Here is a 14,017-nt window from a genome sequence, read left to right on the forward strand (position 1 = left end):
TAAAAAATATTATCATTAGATTTTAAAAAATAATTATATCATCAAAAACTTTTTTCAAATCTGAAATTAAAGTGTACAAATTTTAAATTGTATTTAAAAAATTTCTTCATGCTTTTTAGAAAGAGACTTCAGAAATTTCTTATTATCAGATTTGTTGTTTTCACTGAACACTAATTTTTTAGGAAGTAAGAAGTTAAATTTGGATGTTTATCAGAGTTGAGCTTTTGCATTTTTCCCATAAGAGATTTTGTGAGCAATACAGATATAATTTAAAATGCAATTTTATCAGTTGTATTTGTAGTGTATATATTTATCAGCTTTTATAAAACATTTTCAGAGCTTTTTCTATTTGATTATTCACCCCTCTCTAGCATAAACATTTTCTATTGAAAAGAAAGAGCAGTTGCTTACTTTCATTTCATTAATTAATGTAACTTTTCAATTAGCTTTACACCCTTTGACGTGGATCGAGAGAAACTTCTAGAAGGATTAATGGATTTCATAAATAATCAAGACTATGATCTCACCTACAAAGTTCTGACTAATTGGGATTGGTTCCCCAGATATATTCACTCAAAGAGTACAAATCAGCAAACTACACTGAAAGAACATGTAAGTAGATTTTTTTCCCTATCATAAATAATCAGACACATTATAATATAAATTTTTTACTTACTGTAACATAAAACTTGAATTATATTCTTTCAGATAACCAAGTAGCATGTAATTTGTTTCGTTAGAATTATTATTTTTTTTTGTAATTGCATTGAAATTAAGCCTATTTTAATCACCTTATATAGTCAAAAGTCGTTGATTCGGACACCCATAATCCGGAATGATCTATAATCCGGACCTCAAAGCTAAAAACTTTCTGCGCATGCGTGGCATTCACACATGCGCATAGGCGTTTACGCGTGCACGTAAGACCTTTACGGGTGCGAATATACATGTGCGCATGCGCATAATACGTTTATGCATGTGCGTTTAATGTAAAACGTATGGTATAAGCTAAAACTATCTAATTATTTATTTCAGTTAATGTTGCAGATTGCGTTGTTCCTTAATCTTCGAATTGGATCCGGCTTATTATTTTTTGCAGACTGTTAGAGCAATTTTATAAAAGTAAGCTTGAACTTTGGATTATGTCAAATACATTTTCCGATGCTGGAGCTCCCAAAGGATCTACAAAGCGAAAATATGTTTTGATATCCATCAAACAAAAAAGGAATTGCTGCAAAAAATGGATAAAGGCATATATCCTTTGATTATCTAATCATTCCGAAATATGTTTATCAATTTCACGCTGCTCTGCGGGGTGGGAGGGAAACGACAAGGCGCGCAATGAATTGGAAGTTGATCTGTCAGCACTATCCTTATCCTCAGAGCAGATGTTTTTATTTTATTTGGCTTATAATTCTTTACTAAATGTAGTATTTCATGTCGATGTACTCAGTCTTTGATATGATTTAAATCAAGTTCCTCCTCATTATAATTTGCTTCCGATAGTGAAGAAAGTGACTCAGAGGTTATTGAAAACGAAAAAATTTCGATTGACAAATTAGCCGATATTCTCGACACAGCAATTATAGGACTTGAACAGTGGAACTTTGTAAGTAAACAAGAAATTATGTCTGTTTAATAGAATTAAAGAGAAAGTATTATCACATGAAGCGAAGCAAATTAAACAACTTACATTGAAAGAAATGTTTAATAAAGTAAACAAATAAATATTTAGCTTTTTCTTTTTGTAAATTTTGATACCCTTTAGATCATAATTGCTGTTTATTTCATAAATTACGGTTTCATATTTTTAATTTTATAATTTCTGCATGCCATCTTACCAGATTTAAACTGATGATCTATAATCCGGAAAAATCGATAATCTGGAATCGCTGAAGTCCCGACGAGTCCGGATTAACGACTTTTGACTGTATATGTATACCGTATTGGACAGCATATAAGACGCACCCTTATTTATTTAGAAGGCCACACACAAGGAAAAAAAGTTTTTATAGTCCGTGCGGTACCACAATAACTTAAAATGTGGTTTCTTTTAGTTCTCATGTTTCGTCAAAGCCAAATAAACAATCTTTGAATGCAATTACCAAACATATTTTTATTAAGGAAAATTAACAAACGGCAAGCTATTTTGAACATGATATGTGAATTTCCATAATGAATAAATGAATGAACGGCCAAGATCAGGCCAAGATGGAGCTGGGCATTGAAGGTTATGTTTTTTTTTTTCCTTTTTTAAGTAGTCTTCAGTTGATCTTCCTGCAGTCGCCAAGTATGTATCATTTTTTCGGTAGGTGGTGGACCAAAATGCCTTGCTGCTGCTCTGGTTCCATGCACTTTGGCGTAGTTTAACACTCCTAGTTTATACTGAATTGTATAGCTTAATCTCTTGTTTCCTGTAGTCATATTTTCCAGGGTATTTTTTTTAAACAAATAGTTTTAAGCACCGATACTGACACGTTTATACAGAGTAGCACCGATACCGACACATGTGTCGGCTGAGTCAAAGAAAGTCTATGTAAAGAAGGAAAGGCTCCATAGACGTAATGTGACCGTTGAACCTGTTCGAACTTCGACATCAGCTTCAAGCTTTGGCGCTTTTTGGCGACGGATATTTCACACATGCGCAAAATAATTATGGAAGATGTAGAAAAAGTTATGTGCGTCTAGACCTTTATCCAGGCTAAAAATAGCATTCAATATTGAAAGTTAACCTGTGTCCTTCATGTATAAGACGCAGGTAACTTTTTTGAGACCAAATTTAGGAAAAAATGTGCGTCTTATATGCCGTCAAATACGGTATATATATTTAGATACTTCTACTAAAATTAATATTAGGAGATAATATTATCAATATTTCCTTAGTAAATAAATTAAATATATATATATATATTCAAATGTTTTTCATATGAACATACAGTGAAAATCATTTAACATGAAACTGAGGGGACTGAAATATTTTTTCATGTTAAAAGAATTTCGTGTTAAAGGATATTGAAAACAAAACATATATTCAACAAAATTAAGTTTTTAGAGTACAATCTGCATTAATGATATTTTTTTAGCTTTGAGCAAACTTCAAAATGTCTTTGCCTGCCTTAATTGGGGCTGTATTACACATTATTATCAACTACTGCAGCAAAATCTTCTGATAATACAGTAGGACATTCCATTAATGCAGAAACTTTCTCAAACATTTCATTAAATGTCCTCAGTTTCAATATCCTCCTTCTCCATTTCTTTTGGCGCCAAAGAATCCGATACTTTTGAGAATCGTAGATGACAAAAACAATTTTCATTCGTCCTTGGAGTCGCTGAATTCCATGCAGAGTGCAACAAATATATTGTTACGAATTTGGTATTTAAATAGCTAATGTTAGTTGAATTATAAATAAAATTGTTTTATTCCTCGTGCAGTGCAGCACGTGATGAATATTAAAAGAAAGCTAAGCCGGAAAATTAAAAATTCAAGAGCGCGTGCATTTAACATTAAATAAATAAATATCTCTTTTTGATTTTGAGAAAGTTCCAGAAAGTTCTTGCGCGTGGTTTAAAAATCTTATAAAAAGCAGGAAAACCTCTCAATTCAGTCAGTCAGTTATTTTAGTTAGCGTGTTGTTAAGAGTTTGTTTAGAAAACTGCTCTTGTTGATTGTAGCGAATTCGCGGATTAGCTTTCTTTAGCTGTTTTGAATTAACTTCTGTTGAATGTTTGAGTAGTTAAGATTGCTACTGTGATATATTGTAATACTGAAAGAATATCTGAGGAAATTTTTGTTGCGATAATAATAAATTTTGTTCATTTTCCTTCGACTTGTGCATTCATTTTGTAACAAACCCTTACGCACGTAACAATATGAAGAGACAGAGACATGGAGAGTGCAACATATGAACCAAACTCACTGATATTAACTCGCACTGCGATGTACTAGTCACCAAATTCCAAAGCCAACTGATGAGAGATGACATGTTTGTGTGGCGTTTGTAGGGGTGGAAGATACAAGTAGCGTAGATAAACAAAACTGGCTCGTGTCACAGGCTATTCTGATATTATTACAAAGCCAAGTTAGCCTCCTTTCGACGAAACATGGGAAACCTCCTCTCTTTCATTTCACACCCTACTTAAATGTCGCCTGCGAGGCCGGTGTTTTCCATACTTTGTTCATTCCCAGTAAGGATATCTTTTCATGTTAAGTTATTTTTATTTCATATTAAGAGAAACAAAATGCATGAAAATACATAGTAGTTTGTCGGGATCTTTGTATTATTTCATGTTTCTGATATTTCATCTTAAGCATTTTCACGTTAAATGTATTTTACTGTAATATATAAGGTGATTAAAAATATTTATCAGAATACTGCATAAAATCCACATGGGGAATGACAGTTTATGCCAGCAGAATGTGTATCTGTTGTTGCTCAACAGCACTCTGTACCCACCTTAATGTCTCGTTTCCGCATGCTCATTCCATTACAAAATCTGCATATTTTGGCTTGCTCTACTTGCCATTTTATTTTTGAAGTATTTTTACGTAGAATTATTTGTCAGATATGACCTAATTTCCTAATACTCTTCTTAAATTCTCAGATGTTATGTCAACCATGTATTTTTGAAATACAATTAAAGCCTAATAATACAGCATTTTCAGGATTGTAATAATGCTAGACTATCAAATATTTTGGGTTATTGAAAAGAAAAATGTATAGCATGGCAAAGCATTTATTTTTTGTTATTGATTATATCAAGAAATGAAAAAAAAAATTGTGTATGGTGATTTTGTTTTGTATTCACTGCTATCACTCATGCATGAAATGTTTCCTCAATTGAATTTAAATTCTTGCTATTTTTTTAAAAAATCATTTCATAGAATATGATTCTTTTCCTATATATTTTTATCTGTGGATTCAGTACACTGTGAATTATAAGGTCATCATTTAATTGATTTATTATTATCAGTTATTATTACAATTTTGTTTTCTAAAAGTTTAACAAGTTCTTTGAGGCAGAGAGTTTCAGCTGTTTCTAGTTAATTAGTAATGTCCAGCTTCTGTTAAACATTTAAAGTTGAAAACATTTTAAGTAAGTAAAGAAAGCAGACAATATACTTGTAATAAATATGAATGTTTTAGCAACAGACTGATCAAAAGTGAGCAAAAAAGAAGCAAAGCAATTGTGGAGATTTTCCAAATATTCCTGAATGAAATGGCAATAATGACATTATATGGCAGGGACATTAGTGAAAGAACTGCTCGACTATCGAGTGTACTAAACTGTTTGGATTCTAGATTATTAAACTTTTACTCTATATGTTCCTTAGTAAAATATTTTTGGTGAAATAATATATAAACTGCATATTTAACAGAGTTTCCTCAGGCTGCCCTTATTTATGAAACGTTTAATTATATTTTCTGTTTTCTCAGATTTTTCGCTACTTAAGAATATTTGATAAAGATTCTGGCTTTCGAGTATGTGTTTGTAAAAGATATTCCCTTGAGGGAAATGTAGGAGCTAAAGTTTGTGCTACTAAAAAATGGTGAGTCTTTTAAATATTATGAAAAATTATAAAATATGCAATAAAACTCATTCTCTGTTTTTTTTCCTTTGACAAGTTATGAATTATATTTATAATAACAAGAGTATTTTTTCCACCTGGTTAATCTTTTCACTGCTGAATTTGTGTTCAAATGTCTAGATGCTTTGGGCTGAGTAAACTTTGCAATTTAATTAGTTCAATATGATGTAATTCTTACCTTAGAAGATGCATGAAGACCAAACATTGTCAGAATCTATGAAAAAATTCCATTGTAATAGTTCTATGAGAGGGGAATTAAAAAAAAAAATAATACCTGAATCATCATAGGAAATTGAGATATCCATCTCTGATATTCCTGAAATTTCTACTGTCATGATTGTAAGGTACAATAGCACTGATAATTTATAATTTGCATTGTCCATTTTGTTTTATTTATTTTTTTAATGCCACACAAAAATTAAAACAGTCTACTTATTTCTTAAAAGATGGCTGTGTGTGGCAATAAAATTAGGTTATTCTGAGTTAGCATCTTTGCTTAAAGAAAAAAAAAAAGGGTGCTTTGCAGAATCATTTAAATGCATGAATTATTCATGGCAATTGCAATTGGTTATGACGAAAAAATATATTGTCTACGAAGAATTATTCTAATGTCCCTGGAAATAAAGATGATAATTAGCTGACTTGGTTTGGTATCAATATCCTCGTCCCGTCTTGCCGCTGTGCTATCCCGACTACGCATTAAACATATTACACGTGTATAGTAAATAGTAAGTATTAGTTATATAAAATAATAAAAACATATGAGTGTTAGTATGTAATGAATAAATAAAACATGAATAATATTATGTATTAATTAATAAATAAAATGATGTATTAGAATTATTAATAAATAATGTACTAATATGTATGTTAAAAATTTATGAAAAAAGTAGTTATTTTGCAGATTAATTAAGGTGATCCGTTAAAATACGGAAAATTGAAGACCAAACATTGTCAGAATCTATGAAAAAATTCCATTGTAATAGTTCTATGAGAGGGGAATTAAAAAAAATTAATACCTGAATCATCATAGGAAATTGAGATATCCATCTCTGATATTCCTGAAATTTCTACTGTCATGATTGTAAGGTACCAATAGCACTGATAATTTATAATTTGCATTGTCCATTTTATTTTATTTATTTTTTTAATGCCACTCAAAAATTAAAACAGTCTACTTATTTCTTAAAAGATGGCTGTGTGTGGCAATAAAATTAGGTTATTCTGAGTTAGCATCTTTGCTTAAAGAAAAAAAAAGGGGGGTGGGATGCTTTGCAGAATCATTTAAATGCGTGAATTATTCATGGAAGACATTCATTTTACAGAATTATTTTGTAATTTCAGCAGTGAAAGGATTAAAGTAATTTAGCAGGAGAAAAAATATTTTAAATGGGCTTGACTATATTGAAATTTATGCTAAAAAGAGTGTATGTGTGTGAAAGTCTCTTTGAACTTTTTATAATTTTTTCCTTCAAAAATTTCAGGTGCAGGAACATCTATTGACAATATGATGATTTTTACCAGCATTGTACATGTATTCTTTTCAAATCAAACTAAACATGCCTTGTTTCAGAATGAAAGGAAATTTTAGAATCTTATTTTTTGTTATTTAATACAATCATTACAATAGACATCCTTAAATCATTTCATAAGATATCAAGATTGCTGAAAATTTATCCATCTTCACTGAAAGTATTGTATATTTTTAAAGTTATCTTTATAGATGATTATGTAAAGGTGACCAAAAGTATGGTCCTTGATTCCACAATATGAGTTGTCTTACTAGCTGTGGCATGTATGAGGCCATATTCTGTATCTCAGCTAACATCTGTGAGCATGTCTGGACACTTTTTGGTAGATGTTCCTTCATGCAGTAGCTTCTGGTATGTGGCACTGTTGCAGCATAATTGAGTTGAGAGTCAATATGAAATTCTCTTACAAATTTAGTAAAACAGCAATGGAAACACATGAAATATTGAAAATTGTGCACGAATATGCAGTTGTAACTTGGAGAACAGTATACAAATGGTTTAAATGTTCCCAATGAAGTGTGAAAAACCATCAAAGATGATCATTTAATGTGGAAGGTAATGATGTAGTATGTGATCAACTGCTTTTATTTTATTATTTTTTTTAATTACAGGACTAAAACTTTAATTAATAATATCTTTTTCCTACCATTTTTTAGTCAAATTTAAAAAATAATGTTTTAGTGCTTCCATCTAAGAAATGAATAACTAACTAAAAGTGGTAGATTGCATATTATATCATCACCATGTGGGAGGCCAATGACAAACAGAGTCAGAGCAAATAAAGATAAGAGTTCACAAACTATTGATAGTAGATCAGCATTTGTCCCTGATTGATTGGGGAAGAACTGGATATTCTTCATGAAATCATAAAAACCATTGTCATCAAATAAAATGCAGAAGTTTGTCCATTGACACCTAACCTAAAAAATAAAAACAACAGAGAATGGAGTTATGTCATGATTGCATTGGCATGACAGATACTGATGTCTTGTTTTTACTATGAATTGTAACTTCTGGATGAAATATAGTGCTTCCAGTGGTGTCGAGAAGCTAAACAACAAAGCATGGAATGGCACAACTTCTTGTTGCCTAAATCAAAAAAGATTTACTTCCAGAAGTTATTACATTTTCAATACACATAGCCTGATCCTTAAGAAATTCATATCAGAAGGCCAAACAGTGAATGGAGATTTTTAGTTGGAGGTTCTCAATTGATTTTTATTTCATATTCATCATATGTAGTTTCAGTGCTGTGAACTAGGATTGTAGTTCCTTTTACTCAACAGGTAATGTAATATTGTGGTGCATGTGAAGCAGTTTACCTACTGAGTTGTTCTACCCTTCATATTCTTGCATTCTTGCCCTACAATTTCTTTCTCTTCTCAAAACTGAAGTCTGTACTGAAAAGGCTTAGATTTTGTAAAATTTCTTACATCCAAGCTGCTGTGCTGAGAGAGCTAAAAGCAGTATGAATGGCGAACTTCTCCAGATGTTTCCAACAGTTATATGAACATTAACAGACATGTAGTTTATTAGAGAGATATTACTTTGAAGGCTGGTAATGTATATCTGTTCAAGTATTTTGCACTGTCAGATTTCTGTGATCATCCTTTGGATTTTTCAGTCACACCTGGTAATTTTAATACTTATAGCCCACCTTAAAAAAGGGTATATTTGTTTTTGGCATTTTAAATGTTGAGTTTTAAAACTGTAAAATTAATCAAAAGTAATAGTTCAACAACAGTGCATTGAACCTAATGTATCATCAAAATCAGTTTTATTTATATTGAATTTTTCTAATCTTATTGAAATTATTTGCTTGTCTTTCTATATAATCACAATAGTTAAGAATGTTTTTCTGTTATTAAAGTAGAAAGCATAGTTGCTGAGATTTTTCAACTGTGTGGAAAAGTTTGTTTCATTTTCATATATCTTTTAACTTCTCATTCAGCATTTAAGATTGTCGTAATTAGTTGGGTAAATGGGAGTAGAATTTGGTGGGAGAATGACCAACTCGTTTCGTGAAGATGAGTCATATCATTTAATATTTGGTTAACCAACTTTAGCAAGTCAATAATAATAATAATAATAACAATAATTTGGTTTTGAGACATCTAAAATTCTTAAATCCAAGAGAAAGTATCTGCAATTTAAGCAAGTAATTGCTTAATATGGTCTTGCTGTCAAAGACATTCTCCCTTTATGTTTCAAGAAAATCACTGATTGAAAATTTATTAAAAATATTGTATAAAAATCCCTCTCCACTACTATTGAATTTGATGCAATCAATGATTAACCACACATGGTGATACAAGACCTTACATGGTCAATATAACTATCTTGCAACTTTTATGTAAATGTTTCTGACTCAATTAATAGCCTTAATTCAAGATTTGCTGGTATTTGAATCAGTTGGCCTTTGAATTCTTTTTACCTGAATATATTTGCTTCCTTTGTCTGTGCCTTCCTCAATACATTAATATACCATGCGAATTTAAAATTCTGGAAAATCCCAAAGCTGCTGATGCGAATGAGATAATAAATTTGTGAGCTGGTACCATCAGCTCGACAGTATGCGATATTGAAATTGAGATTGAATCGTCAATCAACCGAGATATCTCATGTAAATGTGGCTACATGTTCTTATACCTCGGTGATCGTATATTAGCACTGGCTGCATGTTCTTATACCTTGCAGTGTAATCGTATATTAGCACTGTATTGCATTTTTGCTGTCACTGCATGTTTTTACGTTATAAATTTTTTATGAGATTTTTGAATTTGAATTGTTTATTTTTAAAATATGTTCATTGCTTTGTGTGTGTATGTGTGTGACTATGATGTTAGCAATCTTTAACTTACTGAGTAATGAGGCGGATGTCATATCATTTTTTCAAGAAAGAGGTCTTTTACATGACAAATGAGTATGCAAAATTGGCCACAACATGAAACTTTATGTTAACAACAGAACCATTTGAAAGTGCATTGTTAAAAATTGGAGAAAGAAGAAAGGTCGCATGTTGAAAATTGGTTTCAGTGGTTCCAGAATATCATTCATCACTGCTATTAGATTTATATATTCTTGGGCAGAGGAGTTAACATTCATGAAATGGTGTTAAACAGCTTAATATGTATGTGTGAAAGGACTGCAGTTGATCTGAACAATTACAAGTGATAAAATAATAATAGAGATAAATAAAAATATTCTTAGGAAACAACTTGTTAGTATTATTGTTATGATTATATATTGTGTTGTTTATTATTGCATTCACACTTCACGAGCATGGAGAAATTATAAGTGAGATGTTGGCATAAATCTAAAATAGCCAAATATGGTTGGGGCCACTATAACAAACAAGTACCTTATTTTTTTATTCTTTCAAGTGGAATTTTGTATTCTGGTTATCATTAATTAAGGAAAAATCACAAAAATGATGATTACTCAAAAAGTTATGTGCACAATATGCAGCACATAGTAAGATAGAAACCAAGACAATTATGGTGTTGCAGAAAGTAGCATATGTATAAAATGAACAAATTAGACATATCAGTTAGGAAAATTACCTTCACTATGGAGTATGATCTCTCCTAGAAGCAATGCAACACATACAGCGATGTGTGAAGCTTTCAATTATGCAGTCTATCAATTCTGTATGAAGCGGGAGCCATTGCTCTTGCAAAGCAGTTGCAAGCGTGGCAAGGACCTGAAGAGGAGGATTGAGAGCAGCTATGCGTCTTCTGAAAATAACCCAGACATGCTTGATAGGATTCAGGTCCGGTGATCGAGCTGGCTACTACATGTGCTGAATTGCTTGTTTCTGAAGATAACCATCCACGATGCAAGACTTGTGCTGTCTAGCATTTGGTTGCCTCACGTACACACTTCCTATGTGAAGCCTTCTATGCATGGTTCATGTTGACACCAACCTTCCAAGGAGGATTTCAGTTGTGTCAGAGTTGAGGTTTTATTCCTTCATGCACATAACAACAAATATCTGTCATCAGTGCTCGTCATAGCAGTTGGTCGACCTTGGCTGAATCGCCAAAGTCTCTGAATCACAGAACAGAGTTCCTGTGCAATGGAATGTCTTTCTGACAAAGCAGATCTTTGCATCGGTGTGTGCAGTTGAACTGATCTTGCTCCTGAAAATAAACCAATTCTATATTATAAAGACCTGAAAACTAATTGAATTTAATTAATATTGGGGGTTTTACAAGTGAAGCATAATTAAGATTTTTTTTTAATTCCCCATTTCTGTAGTTTTGTTGCTAAAAGGCAGGGGGGAAAAAAAAAACTTTTTATTAAAAGATAAACTTTGTTAAATTTTTCTTAGCTAATTAATCAGAATCAAAAAGGGAATAAATCTGACAAATAATTATAAAAGACTCTGAAAATTTTGAAACAAGAAAAATGTTTTCTGTGCCCTTAACCTAAGATCAGGAAACAAACAAAGAAACTATTTCAGCGGTGGTTTACAGTATTATAGAACTGCTAAATGTATTCCTGCTCTGAGTCGAATCAATTCATGTGTTGGGAAAATAAAAGGACAAATATTTTGTTAAGAGTTTTTGAATATAATTGTAGAATGTTTTAAAAAATTAACATTTTAAACTTCTTCATTATTTGTTAAAGCCAGTACCATTTTTGAAAGTGTCTGTAGAGCTATAGAATGAGGCACTGTGCATTATAGCAAAATTGTTACTGAGTATTTTAGTAATTGCTAAAGGCTTAATTCTTTTTATTTTTACTATTTAAAACTTTATTTTTTATAGATTCTATTATTAAAGTTTTTAATATTATCTAATGCATAATTTTATTTATTTATTTATTTATTTATTTATTTATTTTTTGGTTAGGTTTAAAAATGATAAAATGCACTACCTTGTTGGCTGCATTGCTGAACTGTCAGAGAAAGAAGAATCAGAATTGCTGTCTCCTGGAAAAAATGATTTTAGTGTTATGTATTCTTGTCGAAAGAATTGTGCTCAACTCTGGCTTGGACCTGCTGCTTTTATTAATCATGACTGTCGACCAAATTGTAAGGTAAGCAAAAAATTAATTTTTTCATTATATAACTATGTTTAATATTTTGATATTTTTTGAACATGCTTAATATTTACATTGATTTCATATTAATGCATGGAATGGACGTATAAACATACATGTATATGTTTTTTTAAGGTATTATAAACAATACCTTACAAAATATTATTTATAACTTTACTTTTCCCTTTAGTATTTACATCAATTGTTAATAAAGTTGCTACTTATGCACTCTATAATGACATGATTGAAAAATAGGGTACATACATCCATGAAACCATGAAAGTTGAACCATCAAACCATGGAAGTCATTCCAACTGTTCATGTCTCTTATACAACCAGTATCTGACTAGCTTCACTTTGGTTTTTCACAAAAAAGTCATTTATTAATTTCTTCTATTGTGTTGGGCCCTCCAGTTTTACTGAAAGCTATGTTTTAAACACTATAAGTACTACTTCTTGCAAGTGATTGCCACAATCTATTATTATTTTGTTGATGAAACATTCAATTAATATAAACTGTTTTGATGGAAGAATTCTTTAACTTTGAAAATAATCCACTGTTTGCTGTTTTGTAAAATGCAAGTTCTAAATTTGATCCCCCCCCCCAAAAAAAAAATTTAAACGAAATACGACAATAACATAAAAAAAAAAATGTGGCTTGTCGGGAATGAGTCAGGATTCCATCAAATGAAGTCATAGATGCTATGAGTGTGTTGTTTACTTCATGCTTATCCACAACTGCCTCTAAATTGCATTGTTTGGTGGCAGTTTCTCAGCCAACAGAATAATACATAAGTACTGAAAATAGTTTTGAAAGGAGATGTACAATATGAGGGTGTGGGCTGAATCATATAACATGCTTTGCCATATATTTCATAAAGGAATGTAATATTTTGATTGTTTCTAAATCTGTTAAATTTATTTTAAAATATTTATTATTATAAATTATAACAACATAATGTTGATTGTAATTTATAACTATTCTGAATGTAAAGTCTTAATATCAGTGCTTAATATCTTGTATTACTGATTTTATTCTTTTTATAAATTTTTCTTTACCTCCTTGTATATATATATAATAGATTCTGTAGTAGAACTCAGGCGTTTGAATCCGTAATCAACAGCGAGAATTTTGATGTAGAATGCTGAAATGCCAATCCACAATGAGTAAAAAATTTGGTAGTCAAGGAAGATTTAATTCAATTTTTATTTCAGTAAATATGTTGCAGACACCAACAAGTTGGCACATTATTTATGCCTATTCCAAAAAGTTTACATTTTAGATAAATTTGCAGTAAGGAAGAAGGTGCAGACAGACAGCAGTGCAGCTAGGCCAAAGCGTAGAAAGCAAGTGTGTTATGTTCAGGATGAAATCTTAATTCAGAGAGTTAGTTTTGGTTCTCAGTGCATTTTGATTGGATTGTTAATATTGCTATAAAATTACTATTGGCAGCTGTTTGGGTTTTGTTCCATTTACATCATCAGAATGATGTAAGAGTCTGGAAATGACACAGTGCAAATAGGGGTTACTATTTTTAGAATAGAGAAGGAAAATTAATTTTACCCTACTAATTTAATCTTTTACATATTCTTTATTTTTCTTACATATATATGTAAAGTAAATCTCTGAAATGATTGCCAGTAGTTACAGAAAAGGAAATATAACTTGAAATTTCTAATAGTGCATCTAATTAATTTTGAAATACTTTTTATATAAGCATAAATATAAAGTATTGCTAACCTTTCCATTGAAAATATTAAGAAAAATTTGTATTATTATTATTATTATTATTTTTATTTGATTTCATTTTTAATATATGTCTATTCTAAACACTTACTTTCTGTCTAG

At 30.8% G+C, this 14,017-nt stretch overlaps 1 protein-coding gene across 2 annotated transcripts in view; it reads left to right on the forward strand.

Moving 5' to 3' along the window:
• The window catches only part of LOC118202357 (uncharacterized), a 53,026-nt gene that overhangs the window by 18,434 nt on the left and 20,575 nt on the right, over window positions 1–14,017 (forward strand). For both annotated transcript variants that reach the window (XM_085814475.1, XM_085814474.1), the window contains 3 exons: window positions 447–612; window positions 5,439–5,551; window positions 11,979–12,165. In XM_085814475.1, coding sequence (XP_085670601.1) covers window positions 447–612; window positions 5,439–5,551; window positions 11,979–12,165 — 466 coding nt within the window. The remainder of the gene's footprint in view (window positions 1–446; window positions 613–5,438; window positions 5,552–11,978; window positions 12,166–14,017) is intronic.

This window comes from Stegodyphus dumicola, chromosome 4, assembly GCF_044657685.1.
Source record: "Stegodyphus dumicola isolate Sdum_Otavi_A_Nest chromosome 4, ASM4465768v1".
Taxonomy (NCBI): Eukaryota; Metazoa; Arthropoda; class Arachnida; order Araneae; family Eresidae; genus Stegodyphus; species Stegodyphus dumicola.